This window comes from Aricia agestis, chromosome 18 (assembly GCF_905147365.1).
Source record: "Aricia agestis chromosome 18, ilAriAges1.1, whole genome shotgun sequence".
NCBI classification, from domain to species: domain Eukaryota; kingdom Metazoa; phylum Arthropoda; class Insecta; order Lepidoptera; family Lycaenidae; genus Aricia; species Aricia agestis.
In genome coordinates, this window is record NC_056423.1 from 4,339,666 (window position 1) to 4,364,284 (window position 24,619).

General features: G+C 35.8%; 1 protein-coding gene across 2 annotated transcripts; it reads right to left on the minus strand.

Moving 5' to 3' along the window:
* Positions 1 to 2,416: 2,416 nt before the first annotated feature.
* Positions 2,417 to 23,866, minus strand: LOC121736054 (mitochondrial glutamate carrier 1-like). 2 transcript variants are annotated; one of them, XM_042127098.1, is made up of 9 exons: positions 23,742 to 23,866; positions 23,261 to 23,318; positions 21,755 to 21,889; positions 19,520 to 19,669; positions 10,358 to 10,491; positions 9,463 to 9,661; positions 9,093 to 9,159; positions 8,912 to 8,985; positions 2,417 to 2,671 (listed from the first exon to the last, which is right to left on the minus strand). In XM_042127098.1, exons 2-9 carry the CDS (start codon positions 23,302 to 23,304, stop codon positions 2,533 to 2,535), a joined length of 942 nt encoding a protein of 313 aa, XP_041983032.1. In that variant the 5' UTR covers positions 23,305 to 23,318; positions 23,742 to 23,866; the 3' UTR covers positions 2,417 to 2,532. The 2 variants fall into 2 exon arrangements, with proteins under 2 accessions (XP_041983032.1, XP_041983031.1); XM_042127097.1 differs by lacking the exon at positions 8,912 to 8,985 and having other exon boundaries at positions 9,019 to 9,159.
* Between the last annotated feature and the right edge of the window lie 753 nt (positions 23,867 to 24,619).

The following is a 24,619-nucleotide window of genomic DNA, read 5'->3' on the forward strand; positions in this document are numbered from 1 at the left end:
ACATAATTTATTTATTTTTCTAAATATCTAAACCTTTTACAATTTTATGGATATTAAGCTTTTACGTAGCAACACTCAACATTTATGGATAATCCACATTTCGTCATGGAAGATTTGATTATTTACTCAATAAATAAAACTATAACTTATCGGCTTAGATACGATTTTCAAATACTTTTGGATATAAGAATACACTAATTGACGGTTCATGTTTGGACTTTTCTGATAAATTAACTCTAAATTATGAAAAAGCTAATAAAACTATAGAAGTGGCTGTATACCACTGGCTCATTTTTGGTAACTTCTGCCACAGCCCGCACTACAATCAGCAAAAAAAAAACAATCAGTGTTGCCAACAACTATTTTTGATTTTGCATAATTTTTCAAAATCTGTTCTAAGTTTCTATCCCTTCATGACTAGCTCACTTACAAATTGTCCAACAATGGCAGTTTACATTAAATTACAATTATAAATGCAATCCTATTGTAAACAGCAAAACCGTGTCACATTCACAACTGGTTTTATTAATAAAATTTATATTGGCTCAAAAAATCTACCAGTTTACTCGATGTTCCATTCAACCTAAAAAGACAGCAATTTAGTAATAAGTCATAGCACTGATATTCTCTTTAAGTTATAGCACTGATAGTCTTTTAAATATACATAAGATATGATTTCATTGCATAATATTTTTGAAGTAAATCCAATATTAAAATTTTAATAAAACCAGTCCAATCCAGACATTCGAATACATACAAGATAACAGCTTATACATAATCAAATTGACACCAGTCGTGTTGACTGAGCACACAACACTTATACTAACACACATAATTCATTTAATTATTGTCAATACGATAATTGAATAACATCCAAACTGCTATTCTATAGGCGATTAAATCGCTGAGGAGACTGTATCGATATTATGTGATATTTAATACCGATTATCGATATGCATGGGTGTACAGAGGGGGGGGCAGGGGGGGCAGCTGCACCCCCCTGGATCATGTTGACGTCCCTAGTAAGTACATTATCTAGTACTTTCATCTATAAAAATTAAAAATAATAAAACTAATTTTTGCCATTTGTTTGCAATACAACATTTTTACAACAAAAATTTTTTTTATTCTTTATAAATACCTAGCTTATAAAAAATCTGATTTGCCCCCCCCCTGGCCCAGAATCTGCGTAATTTGCCCCCCCCCCTGGCCCAGAACCTGAGTAATTTGCCCTCCCCCTGGCCCAGAACCTGGGTACGCCCATGTCGATAGCATATCGATATCAGGTTCTGGGCATGCTATAATAATTATATTTCAAGTGTTGCCACATTTCGGTAAATTTTAGTCACAGAGTATAGCAACGATTTAAATCGATTTAACATCAGAAACAGTCTACGGCTGCGATTTTATTGCCATCTGAACATCGATATCACGACAATCGAAACATTTATAGGAATGACTTAAATATATTCAAGGAACGTTGTAACAATTTCCTTTACCCTTTAATTGTTTACCAACCACGCATATTGTCGTTTGTATTTTTAATAGAGGAAGATGTTTGTATTTTTATGTTAAAAAATCTAAGCATAAAATATTTCATCAACGAATAATTGCATGATCATACTTATGCGATGACACAAACGCAAAAAATTTATTATTTGAATTTCAAACTAGTTAACAACGTAACATTATTTAATTTAATACTATTTTAACAAGCAACAATAGTCAATAACTACTACTAAACGCAACAACATAATGATAAATATAAAGTAAAAAAATACTTTTAGCTTTAGCCAATTTTCAAAAAAGTTAGAATAATTTATGAGACTTTATTCTTACACAATTAATGACATAATAAAATGTACATAAATACATGATGGCAAATATAATTAACTTATTAAAAAATAGGAAGTCATATTGAATTTTACATACAAAACATAAAATATATGATTTAAACATGTACAATTATTATAAATCTATTTTTATTAACACAGCGTAAATGAGTATACCACAAAAATCTCACATTTACCTTGCTTTGTTTTTTTATTAAAATGCAAAAAAAAAATAAGCAAAAGGTATATTTTGCGCATCTAATAATACAAATTACAATATTCTACACTGACATCCTTGTTTTCCGAAAAGTCTTATATATGGCGAATTTTTTTTCCACAGCAACACTATAATGTTGCCAGTTGCTATTTTAATGTTACCATTAGTAAAATATATTCTCTGCAGCGTTAAATAAGCACATTTGTAAAACATGATTGTGTTATAATAATTCTTGTACACAATTTCAGATTAATAAATTAGTGGATTTAAAGCAAAAAAATTGTCTAGCATAAATGTGTAAAAGTTAAAATTTTAACAAACTAATTCTGCGTGCCAACAAAATTTTATCTTCTGTGCCAGGTAATGTCTTTGATCACGCAACATATTTCTATCCCGTTCACACGGCTTTACGTAAGCTAAATAAGCCTTGGCGCTATTGTAAAGTTACGGTTTGAACTTGTGTCAATGTTCGATTAGTTTTTTTTACTTGATGCCGAGGTAATTTTCAGCGATGCCAATGTAATACACGCTCTGTGCGATACCAAATAACGGCGCAATGACGATCATACGGCACGCACCTCCCTTGAAGAACGCCGTTGGTCCTTCGTGCTTCATCGTTTTACTGAAAAAATAAAATGCTTATTTTATACCAAATAGATTTCAATAGGTACAATGCTTGTAATATTTTTTTAAATCGGGTTCCAAAATTACATATCTCAAAAACAAAACTACGGAACCCTAAAAAGACAGGTATATAATATATACCTGTCTTTTTTAGGAATCCGTACCCGAAGGGTAAAAACGGGACCCTATTACTAAGACTTCAATGTCTGTCCATCTGTCTGTCTCCAGGCCGTAACTCAAGAAGCGCTATAGCTAGATTTCTGAAATTTTCATAGATTGTGTATATCTGTTACCGCTATAACAACAAATACTAAAAACAAAATAAAATTAATATTTAAGGGGGACTCCCATACAATAAACGTGATTTTTTGCTATTTTTTGGTCGATATCAATAACTGCAACACATAGGCGCTTGAAATATTCACGAAATACTCAGTTATATTTGTACTTTAATAATCAATAATAAAATTAAAATAAATAATTAAGGGGGGCTCCCATACAAAAAAAAAAACACAATTTTCAGCCTATTTTTGCTCGATTGAGGTACGGAACCCTTCGTGCGCGAGTTTAACTCGCACTTGGCCGATTTTTTTGTTTTTGAGATAATAATCTAATATCAGAATTATGACGTCCACGTCGCAAGTTCGCAAGTCACAACTCATTACAAACAAATAAAATAACGACGTCATTAATTACAGTTTGTGTAAAAAAAGAAATGGTTTTTATTTTTCAAGTTTTTTAAATGAGTCAAGTCAACGCATTAAATGAGTCAACGCCTTAACGATCAACATAAATTACTATTTTTAGATTTTCATTCCTTTCAAAGTAATTAAGTAATGTTTTTTTATATTGTTTAATATTAATCCAATTCAAATCACATGTATAAAAAAATTAAATCACGGAAAACGAAATTATAAAAACAGAAAATAAACCTTGATTTTGGAAAATATATTTTACGTAACCAGCGTGATTCTTAAATTCTCATGAATATATTATAATCACTATAATATCGTCGTATTACTGCAAAAAATTAAATTAAGAAATTTAAAAAAACCCCCGCCAAAACAACTTTAAAAAGTAATGAAATAATATTTACTGCCCCTAAGTTCAAATAATTCCTAACTTGTGTAAAGTAATATTTTTCATGTTCATTAGAAGCTCGGTTCCTATAGAATCCAGGTGATGCTGCAGCAGCAGCATGTAAATATTTACTGTTTATACTTTATCTACTTCTTACTGGTTGTCGCAATTAAAATGAGCCCAAACACGAAACCTCTGCTCTAAGTTGGCGAGGAATTGGATATCCTATTGATTACCAGGTGATGCTGCAGCACCAGGTCAACTTTCCATTATTATGTGTATACGTATATGGTATATTCACAAATGTCACGAACTAGAATGAAATATAAAACCCATCAAACGACTACAAGTTGCTAACGGCCTTTCATGAACTAGATAAACCCTGATTGTCCAGCACTGAGCAGGCTGTGGTATATTGTGTCAAAAATTGAGCACTAAGTAACTTTATCCAAAAGCTATCTTTGTAATGAATGCTACTAGAGAAAAATTGGTTTCACTAGTTTGTGCAGCAGAGCATAAAAAACTAATTCTAAAACTGTAATAAAAACAATTTGAGCAAAATGTCACTTAACCGGTTTTGGAAGTAATACGACGATATATACTTTATACATATTGAAATTTTAATTTATTAAACTATGAATTTTGAGTGATATTTTTGAATAGTAAAAGCAAGTTTTCAACCACAGGTTACCGCTGACAAGCACGTACTTACAAGAAACGACGTAAGAAACTTTGGCAAGGCCACCTTTTATCAATAAAATCGGCCAAGTGCGAGTCAGACTCGCGCACGAAGGGTTCCGTACCGTTTATTTATAGAGAAAAATAGGTCAAAAATTGTATATTTTGTATGGGAGCCCCCCTTAAATTTTAATTTTATTTTATTAATAATTAATTACACATAATAATAAAATTAATATTTAATCTCATACACAAATATGATTTTTTTGGCCTTTTTTTCTCGTAATCAATAATAATCATTCAAATCAATAATGTAGGCACTTGAAATACTCAGAAAATTGTTAATTATATTTGTATTTTAATAATTAATAATAAAATTAAATAAATGTTTAAGGGCTCCCATACAAAAAAACACTTTTTTTTCCAAATTCTATAACGGTACGGAACCCTTCGTGCGCGAATCCAACCCGCAGTTGGTCGATTAATTAAGAAAACCTTAACATCAAGAAGTCTAAGAAAATACTTGAAGTGATTCGAAAAAAACCTATAGCACGTTACGGGACCCTTGCCATGATCTTGTTTGGATTATTATTTTTATTTTTGAACTTCTGCGAACCAGAAACCGAAAACCAAAAACCGTCCGTTCAACTATTTTATTTATCGTTTGCATATTAATTGACTTCTATTGATATACTACTCTTAGTCTGGTTTTCCGACGAGAAGGTCGTTTTTTGAATTCTTTAAAGTCAGAATAATGTTAATAGTAGCCTTAGTGCTGGTCAGCCAAGTGGTGATCAGCCATGTGAAATGTAGACTTTTGGTTCATACCCCAGTGGGGAGTATAAGAGGTGTGCCCGCTGATGACGGTGACTACGTCATGTTTTTGGGTATACCGTACGCGAGGGTGAACGAGAGCAACCCATTTGGGGTAAGATTTATATTAAGATTATTTAATTGAAAGCCGAACTATCCTCCTTTAGCCTAAAACCGATTGATATTTTGTATAGAAAAACTTTACAGTTTCGTTACAGTTTTTATCTCTGAATAATTTACGGTTTCTGCGCTATAACGAATTTGGCATCATCCAGTTGTTCATAAATGTTAAAATGTTTATTGAAGGACGTTTGACGTTTTAGGGACTCAAAAAACTATACTGAGCAGATGTTTGGGCTCTGAAAAAAAAACGGTACTTTATAATTGTTTATTAAGTGGCAATTTAAATATTTCGTAGCACGAAAATATGATAAAAATAAATTTTTATTACAACAATTTCACAGGCATCCATCGTGTACGAAAAGTTCGAGGAGGTATTCGAAGCGTCCACGGAACCAGACATATGCCCACACTTGAGGGAAACTTTCGTGGCGTCAGAGGACCCCTATGGAGGCAGCCTTGACTGCATGAGGATCAGCGTGTACGTGCCCAACACGAGGACAGAGAACAGAGCCGTGTATATGTACTTCCACGGAGGCAAGTTCGTCCATGGGCACGGCGGTCGAAGCTTCTACGGACCCAAGTATCTCGTCCGACACGACATCATTGTCGTCTCCTTCAACTACAGACTCGGCCCCTACGGCTTCATGTGCCAGGACATTCCCGAAATACCCGGCAACCAGGGCCTATGGGACATGTACAAAGCCATGTTGTGGGTGAAAAACAACATTCGGTCGTTCGGAGGCGATCCGGAGAAAATTACTGTCGGTGGCCACAGCTCCGGCGCCATGGTTGTCAATATGCACATGCTCACCAAGCAACCCAGGCTGTTCCAGCAGGCCATCATGCAGAGTGGATCCGCTACGAGTCCGGGTTTTATAAGACCTTCCACTCCAACCGCACTAGTAGATATCGCCGCCAAATTCGGCTACAAAACTAACGACACGTATGCTGCAATGTCATTCCTAGCGAAAATCAGTCCCGAAGCCTTAATAAAAGCGACAGCCAACGATTACGAGTGGAGTCCCTGCATTGAGAAAGAGTTCGAAGGAGTCGAAGCGTACATCGTCGAAAGTCCCGAATTCTCGGAAGGAACGAACGTGGACGGGTTGAAGATACTGAGCGGGTTCACACCCAAAGAATGCATTTACACGCTGTACACCACGTCCTATATGCATATCCTGAGTCAGCCGGACGTATTCCTGGCTGACATGTCTCTGAGATTCGATTTCAAGAACGACACCAGCCCCGTAGACATAGTCAATCACTTTTACCTAGGAGACGATACAGACAGCGAAAGTAGGAAATACAAAATCGTCGACTTCTTCACCGCTTTCGACTTCGTGTACCCCTTGCAAAGGGAATTGATCAAGTACACAAAGCACAGGAATACGACAGTGTATCTCTACGTGTTCTCCTACGACGGGCACATGAACAAATACAAGAGGCTCTACAACATCACCGAAGCCGGAGCGATCCACTCCGACGAGCTGGGGTATATCTTCACCACGGACTTGATCCCAGATGACCCAAACAGCGATGACATAATCAAAATTGACCAAATGACCACGTTATGGACCAACTTTATTAAATACGGGTAAGTCATAACACTCATAACTTCAATCATACAATGTATGATTGAAGTTTACTACTACTTACTGCGAAAAATGTCATTTTTCCAATTTTTTTGGTCCAATTTCAATGGTATCTCCGTACCATCATAATCACTAATCAGTTTTCATTTCTACACTTTCCCTCTATCCAGCGTTGGTGTATTGTAGCCAGTCATACATCTGGTACTCGGTGCCATTCGTTTTTTTTGCCATGTGCCATGTGTTTCATTTTACTCTCATAACCCAGTGGGACGGAAGACCGACACGACTGGCGAGAGATCAGGCGCGGGACCGACTTTTTACGTGCCCATCCGACGCATGGATCATCTTACGTGTCAGACAATCAGGTGATCAGCCTGCATTGTCCTAACTAAACTTGGAAATAACATGTTTCCAACGCAGGAATCGAACCCACGACCTCCGAGTCACGAGCCGTGCTCTATACCACTAGACCACGAAGTACTATAATATCAATTAATCAGCGCCTATATAAAATATTTTTATTAATAAACAATTTGTTTACTAAAATAATATATTCAAGGAATTTAATTGGCATTCTCATTAGCAATGTACACATACATACACCTAATACCTAAACACATGAGTGGAAAAATTTGACCTTATAGGTATATTTCCACAAGATTATCCATGAAATGAGCGAGGCGACGTAAATTTTCCCCTGTACAAATTTTATTACTTAGCAATGCACAATGCATTGCTAAGAACTTGGTGTACAGCAAGAAGGTGTTGTAAGTCACAAATTGTTTTAAATATATCAAATTGGTATTACAGGAACCCCACGCCTGAGACTACAGAGCTTTTGCCGGTGTCATGGCCCCCTATGACGCCAGACACGATGCCATGTCTACAGATCGACAAAAACTTGACAGTCATATCGCGGCCTTTTCACAAAACTGTCGCATTCTGGGACCTGTATTTCGACGTGCATTTAGACAAACTTAGGAATGCGCCTGCGAATAAATTGTAGGCAAATAGTTAATTGGCTAACTGTGGTTTCTTGATTATAGGATATAAAAATGCTCTGTGAGTATTTAGGAGATATGTACAGGGTGTAACAAAAATAAGTGATAATACTTTAGGGTATGTACGTGTTTCTTGTAAAGAGTTCATTGTGAAAGTAGCAGTGCTGAAAGACCAAATTTTTTTTTCACTTTTGTATGGGGAAACTCGTGACGCTCGGGCCCTTGCCCATACAAAAGTGAAAAAAAAATTCGTCTTTCAGCGCTGCCACTTTCACAATGAACTCTACAAGGAACACGTACACACTCTAAAGTATTATCACTTATTTTTGTTACACACTGTATATACACTATACATAATAATAATTTATAGGCTAACGTGATTGTGACTATTATTATTACATATTATTTTTAAAACTATTAAAGTAGGTGTTATTTTTAACCCTATTATCATATCTTAAGTTCTTACTCTTAAATTACTTATTTTTTAATATTGTCTTCAAAGCATATAATTAGATTTTTGTATTTTTGGACCCACCCGAATATGATTTGATATTTTATGAATATATTCATAAAATATCAAATCATATTCGGGTGGTATATAAATGTGGTATACCACATTTTGTAGTTTTATTTTATCGAGATTCGAGGCTGCTTCGAAACCAAACCAAACTGTGGCAAGCAACAGAATATCTGCGTACTCATCTTGACCACTTCTCATGGTCTACTGACCACGATGCGCTCACCTGATACAGTCTAAGGTGTACTGGCGCTCGCCGGTGCCCTTCGTGAGCGTCTGCATACGCATCTTGACCACGTCTCAGTCTAGTGACCACGATGCACTCACCTGATACAGTCCAAGATGGAGGTGTACTGGCGCTCGCTGGTGCCCTTCGTGAGCGTCTGCATACGCGTCTTGACCACGTCTCAGTCTAGTGACCACGATGTACTCACCTGATACAGTCCAAGATGGAGGTGTACTGGCGCTCGCCGGTGCCCTTCGTGAGCGTCTGCATGCGCGTCTTGACCACGTCTCAGTCTAGTGACCACGATGATCTCACCTGATACAGTCCAAGATGGAGGTGTACTGGCGCTCGCCGGTGCCCTTCGTGAGCGTCTGCATGCGCGTCTTGACCACGTCGAACGGGTTGACCACGAGTGCCGCGCTCGAGCCCGCCGCGCAACCAGATAAGAATGACCACCTGTGATGATGATAAGATCATTTATTCAACACAAATTACCTTTAAAGCATAGAACACTTTACTTGAATATTGGAGTTTATTGTGAAAATATCAGAATATTGTAATTGTTAAAATGTGTCGCAAGGTTGTTTAAATCTTTAGCTTAGGCCCAAATTTCAGCCGCAGCCACTGGAGAACTAACAGCTCCAGTTTATAGTGTCACATGACAGATAGGAGCTTCACAGTCACTGGGCTACAAGTATTACCCATTCCCCTCCTGTCAAAAGACCCTTGTAGCACTGAACCCATCCTTGAAGCACTCACCAGAACGGCGGCGGACCTCCAGGCACCTCCTTTGGTCCCAGATCATTCAGTATCGCGAACATGGGGAAGTAGACGATGCTGAAGGACACGTCGCGCGCCGCGGTCGCCGTGATGCCCTTGTACAGGCCGAGTATGCCGCGCTCGCGGAGCAGCCGCCGCGTCAGCTGCATAGCGGTGGTACGCTCGAACTTGCGGCCCTCTGCGGGATATAGGGACAAGTGATCATGATATAATATGTGTATACTATATAGGTAATCCGTTCAGCGATTATTATCGCATACCACAAGCATGCTGTTCTATGTATAAAAGCTTTTAAATTTAATAAACCTATAACAGAAACTTTGAGCACATTATATTTTATTGCTTATGTTCAAGCCTGTCATAACCTTAAACATAACCTAAATAGCCGGATCAACCAGCCGAGTTATGCTCGATTTACACGGGTGACTAACGGGTCGATTTTAGTCGTGCGGCAAGTCACCAGTCGAATCGCCTGTCCAAACTGAATCGCCACCCCATTTACACATTCTACAAAAATCGCCTGTGCCGCCCGAGATCTCCGCTATGTATTTGCAGCAAGCGATCGCTTGCGACTGAGGTGACTAAAATCGACCGTGCAAACGCACGGTCGATTTTAGTCACCAGCCGCATGCGGCCATTGGCCGCACGACTTTGTGGCTTGCGGCTTTAGCCGCATGCGGCGTAGTCGAATTGCCATTTAGACGGTCGATTTTCGCCGTGCGGCGTAAATCGTGCGGCTTTAGTCACCCGTGTAAATCCACTATTAGGACACTTTACATGTCATCGACGTTCAAAAGTTTATTAGCCGCACATTTCAAATATCAAGTTCTCAGTACTTTTCCAGCTGACATAATTATAAGCTAGCAGTGCTTACCGGCCTTAGCCTGCGCGGCGATCCTGCCGGCGTCCTGCATCTGTATCTTCAGCAGCTCCATGGGCGTGGTGATCACGATCTGGCACGCACCCGCCATGCCACCCGCGATCATCTGACGGAACAGCGGCAGAGAGCTGGCGAATGTTTAAATAAGAATAGACTATTCAAATGAGAGCAGACTTTAAACCTTTTTAGCAAGGTATATCATTGGAACGACTTGGAAGGTCTCTGGGGAGGCAATGTTTGCATGCTGTACTTAGGAAGGTATGAATATCCGTTGCATTAATACTTAAGAGCCCATATGACCCTAACTTGACTACACACTTTAACCTAGATCTCAAAATCTGTAAGGTCTAGAAAACTGATTTTTTGACACAAGTAACTTCAGTTCATAAAGATTAAATGAAAAAAAATGCTCGATAGTTTCTTTTTTACAAAAAACCTTGTTTTAGACACATTTTTGCTTGGATCTTCGAAGTTTGCTGTCTTTTCTTTAATATTTTTTAATATCTAAAAAGGTATTGATAAAACCTAAATTTGCTCAAAACACTTTTTTTATAATCATTATAGTTCGTCTTTTATTCAAGTAAAACTAACTCGGCGATGATTCCGCGCCGTCCTTTTTCACCTGGCATATGAAAGACGGGCGTGAGTGTGAAGAGAGAAGGACGATGTTTGATTTTTAGAGTCAGGTGAGCTCTTAAGTATTAGATGATTATAGACGACGCCCGTAACTTCGTTGCGCCGAAATTAGTTTATCGCGCGGGAACCGTACATTTTTCCGGGATAAAAAGTATCCTATGGCCTTTCCCGGGACTCAAAGTATCCCCAAACCAAATTTCAGCAAAATCGGCTCAGCGGTATGGCCTTGTAGAGGTAGCAGACAGACAGACACACTTTCGATTTTATAATAACTATAAGTATGGATGAGCTGCCCCACACGCAATGCGTAATCATCATCAGCTCGCTCCACTTCAAGACGCTACCAAGTATGCCAGCTGGCATGTCGCCAGGAATGTAGTACTTACATTGTGTTGGGAATCTGTAAGTGAATTGCCGAACAAATGCGAATCTGCTCAATGACATCTCATGTGTAATGGCCGTCAAACTGTCTGTAATATTGTAGTGAATTTTTACTATGTAGCCAGGCTCAAATATAATAAGTTTAAAATCTACCTTTTTGGAAATATGGATCGCCCGTGTGTGATTGTACGTGTAAATTTTACTGAACTCCTAAACTGTTTGTTTTGGAAATATGAATCGTCCGTGTGTATGATTGTACGTGTGTAAAAGAACTCCCAACTGCTGGACCGATTTGAATGAATTTTTGTATGCTATTGGGTGGCACCCCAGATGGTTTCCATTCACAAATCAGCCACATACAGAAATATACAGGACAAAGTCTGTCAGGTTTGCTACTTTGGATATAAAAATGGAAGGGGTTGATATTGTAAGAATGAATTTAGAATCAATACATGTTTGTGATTAGGAACGGGGTCAATTATTGTGTAACTTTTACATTTCTAGTTAAGTACGATTGTTATCACAACATTAAAATAAAATGAGATTTTCGTGGTACTACTTAATTGTTTAAAAATATATTTATTTAGTCTTGACAATCGTTTCAAATAAATTACTACAAAAATGTCAACTCAATTAATAATGTAGACTAGATATATGAGAACAGAACTAGAACATTAATAAGCTTATCAGCTTATAAAATATTATGTTTAAGATCTGTTGTCCCTACATAATATTTCATATCTGTTAAGCTGAACAGATTTTCATAAAACTTGGCATGGAGATACTATCAGTCCTTGGAAAGGATACTTTTTATACCAGAATGTACGGTTACATGGGGGTAGCGAAGTTACGACTTGCGACTTGCGAGCAACATCTTGTACCTTCTTGACTGTACCTTCAGATTATAAACAAGCTGCCCCTTATTTACTAGTTGTACTCATTTGAATAGCATTTATTAGCATATAATTGCACAATGCACAATATTATATAATAATAAATGGAGCAATAAATAATACGATAACCTGTGTGTTGATTTTAATCTTTATGGATATTGTGATCTCTGAGATTCCACATTCCACGTGAAGAAGCAGACATAATATGATTATTGATTTTACTAAGAAGCTAAATTAAATAAATAATATATAGAAATAAATTATAATACATATTAAGTTATATGATCCTTGCCCCAGCTATAGTCAACATATAAAACCTAGGTGACAGGCTCTTTATATCAACCACATAAGGATAATTCTTTTAGACACTGACAAAGTAAAATAATTATTCTGCACGTAGGTATGCACCGGCGGAAAATTGTAGGTATGCACAGGCAGATGTGGGACCTACATTATTTGATCGGGTTGGACTTGATCTAGGCCGACCAAATTGCGTAGGTCCACCATCTGTCTGTAAATCAGTTCCTCAGATAGGAGGTATAAACATAGTGATAAAGATAACTGATAAGTGCGTGTTAGATAACGAAGATAGATTACATACGTCAGTATTATCTTTTTCTGATTTATGGTAAAGTACTGAAGAAAATATTAACTATTTAATTTTATTTAACAGCTAGTTAACAAAAATGTTAATTTCTCTGTCTGTATGTCGGTACTTGGTACTAATGAAGAATATTTTTGGAGCTAAAAACTAGGGTTCACTGACGAAACACTAGCAGGTATGCTAGAAATATCTAAAGCTAGGGTTGCCAGGTCGCTAAGCTGAAAAGTCGGACAATCAGTCAGTTTAGCCGAACATTTGTATATAAAAGTCACTCATAGAGCTATAGCAATATCAGCGCGTGTACAAACTTTCTGTTTTAAACAATGTAGCATCTAACTTCTATACTAAAACTTAATAAAATTTTACATCTTATTAGGTGTAAAACTGTCTAAAAATATTGGGATTTTCGCATAAAATTTTCATTAAAAAATTTAAAGCTTTGCAAAAGCCGGACCTTCCATAATTTTGGCCGGACACTCATTCAAAAAGCCCGACTGTGTCCGGCTTTATCCGGACACGCCTGTCAACCCTATCTACGGCCAATAAGTAGGTGTGTTTTGTTTAGTAAATAGTAAATACTATGTTCAGTCGCGTGCGGTTGGCGTTGCCAAAGCCCAAAATACTGAGTGGGACAAACGCAGGTGTGAATAGGCAGCTAGGGGCTATTTCTGTACTCATTAATGATCGTCTAACAACAACAAAGCAACAATGCTGTAAATGAAGAGAGAGAAGATTCTTATTTTTCTTCTGTGTGAAGTCGATCTTCACACAGAAGAAAAATAAGAATCTTCTTAGAAATCTAATGTTAATAGAGAGGTTAAAAGTGGTAGGTATTTAAGAACATACGACTCTGACTGATTCGAAAGGTTTTCTTACTTTTTTTTTTGTTTCATACTAATATCTATATATTAATACGTGAGCCAAAAACTTTGTATCCCTTTTGACGAAAAATGGGGTAACGTAGGTGAATGAAATTTTGCACAGTTATCTACACTACTATTATAAAGAGGAAAGATTTGATTTTTTGTTTGTTTGTTTGTTTGTTTGTTTGAGTCGAATAGGCTCCGAAACTACTGGACCGATTTGAAAAATTCTATTACCATTGGAATCCTGCATTATTTCTGCTGAACATAGGCTAATTTTTATTTTGGAAAAATATAAGGTTCCGTAAGATATTTGGGATTTTCGGACGCAAGGTTTAAAAAATCAACCAGAAAAGTTACTTATTTTGCGTACGCTGCCTAAACTATAAAAGATAGAGGCATAAAATGTTCTAAGTAATTATAGACCTTTTAAATATCTACAAAAAAGTCCGCGACACACTACACCTATCTATGTTGAGTGAGGCACAATAACCATTTTTTTATTAAAAAATCTAGAATTTTTTTTGGACTATATTTAAATGCGTTTATTTAAATCATGCTATTGACCCTTATCAAAATAAATTATTTCATCACTAAGTACAGTTAATGTAGATAATATTTGGTCTTTGAATGATTAAAATTGGACGTTTGGTTTTAATGTTATGGCGAAATTAAAATATTACGATTTCTGCTGCACGTTGCGAATTGGGCGTCAAGGCGCGATGCGCGGGTGTGCGTGCGGTAGGGGAGAGATTTAATTATCAGTGCCAGACTCGCCCGGAGAGTCCACGTAAATATTACCTCGATCGTGGGAATCGCAGACACAATAGATTTTCAATAGTTATGCGACAGCCGGGTGCTGCTTTATTGATTTGATTTAGACTATCGTGCTTCATTATTATAATCCTAATTTCAAAAAAGCTTTAAAAGTTATGACTACGAAAGTAATATTTTTAGAACTTTTTAAAATAAGTTTTGAATGACTATTATTTTTGATTGCTATTATAATTAATTAATTTCTTTAACTATAAATCTCCAATAGCGGCAGCCGGCTGCCAGCATAACAATTGAAGATCTATTGTGTCTGCGATACCCACGATGCCGATGCACGATGGAAGTATTAATGCATATTTTTTAATCCACACTATTTCTGCTGAATATAGGCTATATTTAATGAGAGAAAAAAGGGAACCGTATTAAGTGTTAATAATTGTGTGAAAAATCTACCAAAATATTCCTTCTTGCTTATCCATACTAATATTATAAATGCGAAAGTATCTCTGTCTGTCTGTCTGTCTTGCTTTCACGCCAAAACTACTGAACCGATTGCAATGAAATTTTGTACACAGTTATTCTAGAGTCTGAGAAAGGACATAGGCTACATTTTGATGTCGGAAAATATCTTATTTCCATGAAAATATCGATGAAAATGAATTCGCATTGCGCGTGGCCAGCGCTCATCCCGGGGGTCCTGGGTTCGAGTCCCGCAGGCGGAACAAAAAGTTTTCAATGTTCCTGGGTCTTGGATGTGTATTAAAATAAAATTTCAAAAATCTTAAACATATTTTATGTATAATATTATAAAAAATCCAGAAATATATCGATGGAATGAACATTTTAGTTCTAATACGATTCAGCAGATGGCGTTTTATTTTTTACTTTATTGTAACATAGAACTAATCATACTTATTAGTTAGTATGTTTTTGTTTATCTATACTATAATATTATAAATGCGAAAGTATCTCTGTCTGTCTGTCTGTCTCGCTTTCACGCCAAAACTACTGAACCGATTGTAATGAAATTTTGTACACAGATAGTCTAAAGCCTGAGAAAGGACATAGGCTACTTTTTAACTGGAAAAAGGGGTTGTAAGGGGGTGAAAATTCGTAAATTTGGTCAAATTAAGTTGGTTCCAAAAACTCAAAATAGATGGCGCCAAGAGTCCCCTAGATCGCGCTATCGCTTGCTCATGCGTATTTCTATAAGAGGTGGTACCATGTTGAAATGCGTTTTTCGATTCTTTCGATTGTTATAAGTACACGTTATTAACTAATAACTCACCTTCCAACTTAGATATCAAATTCAAAAACAACAGCGCCAAAACTACTTAACCGATTGTAATGAAATTTTGTACACAGATAGTCTAAAGCCTGAGAAAGGACATAGGCTACTTCTTACTGGAAAAAGGGGGTGTTTATGCGTAAATTTGTTCAAATTAAGTTAGTTCCAAAAACTGGAACAGATGGCGCCAAGAGTCGCCTAGATCGCGCTATCGCTTGCTCATATGTATTTCTATAAGTGGTGGTACCATGTTGAGTTAATATTTGCGATTCTTTCGATTGTTGTACATGTTATTAAATAACTCACCTACCAACATAGATATCAGAAACAGTCTACCAATAATAAATAGTTTATGGGCATTGGGCAAAGCTAAGGTTGTGTAATGCATTATGCAGCTAAGTTGTGTAACGCTAAATAAGCTTTAAAATTTGGTATAAAAAAGTTTAATTAAGTTAAAAAAAATCATATTATGTGCACACTACACGGCTGTTTTGGGTATTTTGATTTAAGGGGTACCAGGGTTTTAAAAAGCTTTTGACACCAATTTTGTTGACACCGCGCGCTATAAACTGAAGTCCACGCGGACGAAGTCGCGGGCAACAGCTAGTAGTTTATATGGTGAAGGAGTGCGTCGAGCTAATATTATTTTGAAATTGTGCTTTTATTATACATTTTTTAACAAATAAAACATTACACACACTACAACACACACACTAGGAAAAATGTCAGATTTTTGAGAGACAAGCCTATACATACGAATTACCTATACTCTTTTATTTATGGTTGAAGTTTGTTGACAACAAGGTGACAAATTGAAAATGGATTATAGTTTTTTTTTGGTGAATCTTAGATACTATTAGACAATGCTTACACGGCCAGTCTGTGATCAACAGAGTCCCAGTGACAAGAGTTGAAAAAAATATTATAAAGTATTTTTTTTACAAAATATAGGTAGTAGTCCTAATGTCGTTGAAACTAAGGTCGAATTTCGACCATTGGGCGATCTCTAGTGTATGTATGTCCCTTTGTTTTTAAAACTGTTAAATCCATTTCTCTTGATGACGTCTTCACTAATTAATCTAGCTTATGGTCATGATTAAAATATAGGATTATAATGAAAATATCAGATCCTGGGTCACGCAACTCGCAAGCCCTAGTTCAGGTTGACCCTGTACGGAGCACCTTACACGCAGGATATAGGCAAGGCTATAATTATTAAGGTGAGACCACACTAGGCGACACTACACTGCCGCGAACGACGCGAAAAGTTACGTCCAAATTTTCTTCGTCCGAAAACGTATGAGCTAAGCCCGCAGTACGCGGCATAACAGCTCGACACAAAATGTAATTTCTCATATACTCTGGTTAACAAGTGCCATTTTCGTCAAAACCTGATCTCATGCACCGAAAATTATGATTTTGGTCTCATTCGATTCGGAATACCATCTAGAAGATTCTATCAAAATTACAAGGGCTGGAAAAAAAATGCAAAAGTTATAAACAATTAAGTAAGGTGCATTGGGGCAATCTCGTAAAGTTTTTGGAAGAGTGAGTATATTGTGTCATTGTTTCAAGTTTAGAAGACGACTTTATATATATTGTTACCTATAACTGTAACATTTTAGGTATAATAAACATATTTCCATGTGAATTGTATATTTTTTAGTTCAAAAGTATTTACGGATTCTGATATAAGTACCCCTTTAAAATATAACCCTATTTCTACTTTTTATGGGTAATTTCGAATACTCAAGGGGTAATTTCGAATATCAGCCGAAACACGACCTAATGTAATAATACATTTAAGGCACATATTTATTTTTATTCTATTTTACCCCATACAAAAACATTGTGCATACACGCCATAGAAGACACCAAACTAAGTTTTGTACCGAAAATTTTTCGAAATTACCCCATCGGGGATGCAGATGTCCTCAACATTTGGAGCAAAGAAATAAATAGAATAAGAACAATAAAAAAGCCAACGAAAGTGGTAGCTAACAGAGATAGAACTATTAACCTATCAATATACAGAAAATCAGCTGGTTAGGGGTGCGTTTTAGGGTTCCGTAGTCAACTAAGTTTTGTTGATTAGTGAACTAAAACGACTAAAACGGTACCCTAATAAGCTGTTTTTTTGTATAATGTTAGGTTATTATAGTTATATAATTCAAGAGTAACCTTGTCCTACAAATAGAACAATCCATATTTTAGGACCATCAAATCGGAATATTATATTATGTTGCGCACCCCTGCAAAAGACTATGAAAAAATTTTTGGGGAAATTTCGTTAACAAATTTACCCCACTGGGGTTATTTCGAATGTTTATTAAAAATCATAGCTAGAGCAACATAACCTATTCTTAGGAAAGCAAAAAACGTCAAAGCTTCTTTAAAACAAACAAAATATTACGTAACTTACCTAATTTCTGTGTAAAAAAATACGGGGTAATTTCGATAATTTCGATAATCCCAAAAAAATCATAAAATTGCACTTGGCGCGAAAAAATGAACTTAGCGCACATACACTGCCGGCTGACGGCTCGAGGGAAAGGAAGTGGGGGAGGTGATTAAATTGGCGTCTCGGTTAATGTAGCCAGAGCTCAAAATTAGTTTCTGTTTGGTAATTATTTGCCATTTTCGGAATATCCCCATTTTTTTTTTCTTCCGAAGTTACCCCAATGCACCTTAAACATAAAAAGAAGGGTTTGGTTTTTTTTTAATATTTCAAAAACTATTTGAGATAATCAAAATTTGAAAACAGATCCTTAAAGAACAGGAAATTTCCTAAGAAAAACCTAGATTTTGGAACCTTATCTATAATCCTTATAGCTTTAATTGAGCGACGAAAGTAACGGTAAAAACGCGTGGTTCGGGTTTCGCGTGATTTGCTGCAATCTGCCACGTGAACAGTGAACTAAAAAAATATATTCTAACTGATTAAAGTTTGACGTATCTATCTGTGTGTGTCTGACTGATTTTGATCTAGTTTTTTGTTTGAAAGCTAACATGATCGAGAGTGTTCTTAGCTATAGTTCATCATCATTAGCCCGGTCGGTACTGGAAAATTTACGTTTATCTACTTCACGAACCATGAACATTGAACCACATGGTTGTATGCAATTCTAGCGATGCATTATTACTCTGATCAACAAGTGCCATTTTCGTCAAAACCTGATCTCATGCACCGAAAATTATGATTTTGATCTCATTCGATTCGGAATACCATCTACAACATTCTATCAAAATTACAAGTGGGCTGAAAAAAAATGCAAAAGTTATAAACATTTAAGTAAACATAAAAAGAAGGGTTTGTTTTTTTTTTTAATATTTCGAAAACTATTTGAGATAATCAAAATTTGAAAATAGATCCTTATAGAGCAGGAAATTTCCTAAAAAAATCCTAGATCTTGGGACCTTATCGATAATCCTTATAGCTATGTCTACTTAGTGCCCAAATTTTTTTATTTCTTTATATTAATATTTAAGCCCCCCTCTTTATTTGAGATTAAGGGCCTTTCCACACGACGTATTTTTTGCGCACTGGCGTCACGCGTGTCTGATGCGCTCGTCTTCTGCGCGTTTTGGCAGATATAAAATTTATAAAAACGTGTCGACTTCCTTCCGTTTGCTGAGCGTTCAACTTGCGTTTGTATCGATACAAACGAGCGTAAAAAATCGTCGTGTGGACGGGCCCTAAAAAATAAAGACCCTTACCCATCCTTCTTGGTGAGGTAGTGACGGAACATGTCGTTGGCAGCGAGCTTGATGGCTTTCTCGGGAGTGATGAGCAGGATGTTGACCGCCGAGCCGCGGTACATGCCGAAGTACCCCTCGGCCCGGTACGTCTGCTTAAAGCAGTCCAACCTAGGACGGGAATTATGTTACTTTTATCAATGATTTATTGATAGACTAGCTGAGCCGGCAACGTTGTTTTGCCATATAAATTATTACTAGTATCAACATAAAAAGTTGATAAAAACCTATTTTCCGTATTTTTTTCAATATTTATGTATGAATGTACATATATTATATTCATTAAAATCGGTTGAGCCGTTTTGGAGGAGTTCGTGCACAAATACTGTGACACGAGAATTTTTATATATAAGATAGAATGATAAGTAAAATTTTATGGTAAAATCTGTTATTGAAACTTTGTGTTGCGATTTACCGCCAATGTAAAAAGCTTATAAGGACAAAACTACCTTTGCAGTGTATAAAACTTGGAGAAGCCACTATTATTTTACTTTAAAATTTCTTTATAAGATTATAGCTAGCCGTATATGTATAAATATAGATTGAACGGTGGCTTAAAAAGATTAGGTCAAATTTTGCTGCTGCATTTATACGCAAGCGACTAGAGTGCGAGTGTAAAATATCCATTATGAGTCATTACTCACTCTTCCACTTGAAAATCGATGCCAGTTAGATATTATATTAACTACTTAAGTACTTAGCATATGATAAGTACGATGGCTTAATAAAGTGCTTCTGGTCTTCCTTATTTATTAAATAATCCTTACTTAATATTACATATGCGAAAGTGTGTCTGCAACTATTATCTTTCCACGCTTAAACCACTGAACCGATTTTTATGAAATTTGGTAACGGGATACTTTGGGTCCCGGGAAAAGACGAGATACTTTTTGTCATGAAAAATTATACGGTTCCCACGCGATATACGAGTTTCTGAGCAACGTAGTTACGGGCATCAACTTACGGGCAAATAAGATATTAAGTAATACATATTCCTTAAATATCTACCTAAATCACAGAAACAATATGAATGTTTTTCTGTAGTTATCTTGAAGGTCGAGACAAAATAAAAGCGATCCTCATTCTATTGTTTAACTAAGCTGAAAATTTAACTGAAAATTATGTACGGTTTCATTGTATTTGAATGGCTGTTACATTGTTAAACCCAAGTTTAAAGCAACTCTGTTTTAAAATTTTTTTTCATTAGGTAAATTGCAAAAACGCGATAGCTGAGCATGAAAAGTGAAAATCCACAATAAGTGACAATGATAACTGAGAGTTAAGAATTTTGCTCGGTCTATCGATCTCCTATTGCATACTCGTGTAAGTGACAATGCATTTGAGAACGATCGAAAGGGACAAAGTGTGATGAGAATCTCTGTCCTCCTTACCTACTATTTTTTTACGCAGCGTCTTATAAGTAAAAATAAAAATTTGCTGTCTTTGTCTTTGTTACTTTTACAATACGCTAGACAAATAGCGTTTTCGGCATCTAGAACTGCCCCGGGGCAGGGCGGGCCGAATGGGTACGAAAATAGGCGAAGTTTAAATTGCTACATATATATACTACGTAAATACTTGTACTAAGTCTAGGTGCTTCGTGGATCATCAGTTTTGTTCGACAATTTCCGTATCCATTCGGCCTGCCCTGCCCCGGGGCAGTTCTAGATGCCGAAAACGCTAAAATACAAATATAGTCTGTCGAAAAAGTGAATAAATTAAAAAGTGGCAACATCGTAGTGTCATCCCTTTTTTCTTAAGATTGATTTGAAAGGGATGACACTACGATGTTGCCACTTTTTAATTTCTTCACTTTTTTGACAGACTTTAAATCGAGTATCAACTAGGCTATTATTTATGTATTGAGTGTCAATATTTTTATTGCTGACTGGGTACCAGAAATGTTACGCGACTGTTCTTTGTTGTTATACAGCCCAATTTCACCAACATCTGTTAGTGTTAACAGCTTGTTAAAATGTTATGATAAAAAACGAAAGAGGTGACGAGATTCGAGCGTTAATTTTAACAGTCGTTGGTGAAATTGGGCCTTAGAATAAGAAACGGGAAAGAATGGACATACTGACATATATTTTAGTAACAAAATGGCGAATTTTCATTCTTTCTTCCGTAGAAAGAAACCGTTTTCTATGGTGACTATGCTAAGCCTGCTGGAGTCTATAACTCTATCTTTCTCACATGTTCTTATACTGCCTCTCGCCCTTGGGCCCCACGGTCTGGTTCTGCAAGCGAGTCTTCACCAGATCCAAGGGGAAAACCACCGACACACCGATGATGCCCGCGATACCGCCATTTATGATCTTGGGGACGAGACTGAAATATAAAAAAAATTAAGAAATCTTGCAGGGATATGCGGCATAATAGGTTTTTATGCGGTAGCGTGTCAAGCCAAGTTCCAGCATAACAGAACTGGCGACTGGCGAGCAGCACCGTGTATAATATATTATTATTAATTAAAAGTAACAAACAATCTTTCGTAATATGGACGTGCGACCTTCACCCTCTGATAACTGTCTAGACTCTGTTAAATCAGTGATAACAGCTAGATGATGATGTAAAATAAATAATAATTAAGACGCTTATTCATGATTATCCCTTTACTAATAAAAAGATCTTCACTATGTACACGGATGTATATCTATTGCCTTGCATAATTTTTTATCACTATCTCTTATGCAACATACCAAATGTCAAAAAAGGATAAAACATTGATTTAGTATAATGTAAGTAAGACTGTGCAAATATCCTTAACAGTTAGGGTTATTTGGATTTCAGCAAAAAATTTGGGGTCTTACTGAGGTTTATTTGCTACATACTCAATACTTTGTATACATTTATATCTTATTAGAATAAAAAGGTCAACCTCCAACTAGGTGGGACGACAATCTCCGCTTAGTTGCAGGCCCATGTTGGATGCGAGTAGCAGGAGATTGGTCATCTTGGCATTCATTGAGAGAGGCCTATGTCCAGCAGTGGACGACTATAGGCTGATATGATGATGATGATGAGAATAAAAACATCTCTAATTTCATTAACAAAATGATAACTTACAGCAATAAAAACTATTACATAGTTTAATCTGTTTCATTTTACATTTACATAATACAAAAATATTCCAAATATTTCTCACAGTTATTATGTACCATAAAAATATTTCAGTGACCCACACTACTGTGTTTATGTTGATTTAATATACACTTACATCAACACAAACACACTCATGAATAACTATAGTGTGTATGTATTTGTCACCTCTAACTATTCAATTGATGCTAACCACCATAATTAGTTGTAATAACTCTGTACAATTACATGTTATATTATTGAAACTAGAAATATTTGGCCTAACTTTTCGAGTTTAAACTATTTTCTTGTGGACTTTTCCTCTTTCCGGAAAATGTATTTTTTTTACATTATGCTGGCTATGCAATAAAATTTTGCCTTAATACTTGGTCAATGGCAAATACTGGAATGGGCATGAATAGTGATATATTATCATGATATTACAATAACATTTTATTTAAAAAATATATAATTGTTTATAACATCATAAACTCTATTTCTCCTTTGTAGTGAAGACTACAATATTATACTTAGTTCTATTCTACTTCTCTTCTACTAACCAAAAAGTTCTCATCCTAGACTTTCTTCTTATTTTAGTTGCCGTAAAGTGAGTGTACTTACCTAAATTGTTGTGGAGGAGGAGTGGCATTCTGTTGAGAAGCCATTGTTACACCTTTATCTGAAAAAAACATCTAAATATAAAATCTTGAGTAAAACATACTTTCCTGTAAGTATATTATGTAAATTAGGAGTAAAGTGAACTTGTAGTCTTCACATTGTATTCATTATATTCTCTATAAAATGTTAAGTTATTTGAAATTCAGAACACAACATTTGGACACAAATAATATTCTTCCGAAACGATAAGATTCGATAGATACATAATCGCTATGTAAAAAATCAATACATTCGTATCACAGGTCAGGGGATATTTACGGTAAAGATCATTGTTGGACTTAAATTTATAAATGTATGATTTAAAAAGTAGAAGCTTTTTACTCAAATAATGAAAATTAGCTAAGTTAAAGCTGTTACATAGGTACTATCAAAGCTGTACCTAATGAGTATTTAAAAATTTTCGAATAACTAAACATTAACATACCTTATTTTAAACGTTAGAAAAGACAGAATTATGTAATAAGTTAGTTAGATTAGAAACATAACTTCGGTAATTCTATAAAAATAGACGAAAACGAAAGAAATTATAACACAGAAGGCCGACCGGAAAATCGCTATTTTAAACTTGTCAAATTCTACTTGACAGTTGACATTGACATTCGTAAATCTGTCATCTGTGATCTGACATTGACAAGTAAAGTAAAGTAAAAAGTCTTTGCATTTGACGCATTTTCCTCTTTACATGCTAACGAACATATGCAAAGAAATGAAAACACAATATTATTTTTTTTTTTTTTATTATAAAATTGGGGCCGTCTATAGACTGTTCGTCCATATCCTTTTTTTGTTATTTTATTATTTAGATTTTTCGCACCAAGGATAATTGAAATAATATTATGAATTTTAATTAATTGTGGTCCATCACGCCATGGACACTTTTCTTTTTTTTTTTTTTTTTTTTTATATATATATATATATATATATATATATATATGTGTATATGTATATTTAATAGAATAGAGTATAATATGTTATACATATAATAAATAAATATATACATTTATTGTTTTATAAATTGCATAATAATAATATTAATGTTTTGAACGGTGAGGTCCCAGTCGGTGTGGCGGCCAGTAGATCCGACATTTTCCGATTTCCTTAGATTTTATGCTGCTCCACCCTTTGCCTTTAGATGTTGTGACATTGGCTTGGTGGAGAGGGGTCACTCAAGCTGGGTGGAGTTTCTAGGTTGTTAAAAAGACATCGTTCTGTGTCGAATCTACCCGCCATGTGGCTTAGGACTTTATCGTTCCTGTCTTTTATAGCCATTTTTATATTATAATCTCTTATGTGTTCGGTTGA

Coding starts and splice junctions, on each gene's coding strand:
- LOC121736054 (XM_042127098.1), bottom strand. CDS start 23,304: ATGGCTTCTCAACAGAATGCCACTCCTCCTCCACAACAATTTAG. Junction 21,890..23,260: donor CCTCCTCCACAACAATTTAG/GTAAGTACACTC, acceptor TTTATATTTCAG/TCTCGTCCCCAAGATCATAA. Junction 8,986..9,092: donor TGGTCAACCCGTTCGACGTG/GTCAAGACGCGC, acceptor GACTGAGACGTG/GTCAAGACGCGCATGCAGAC.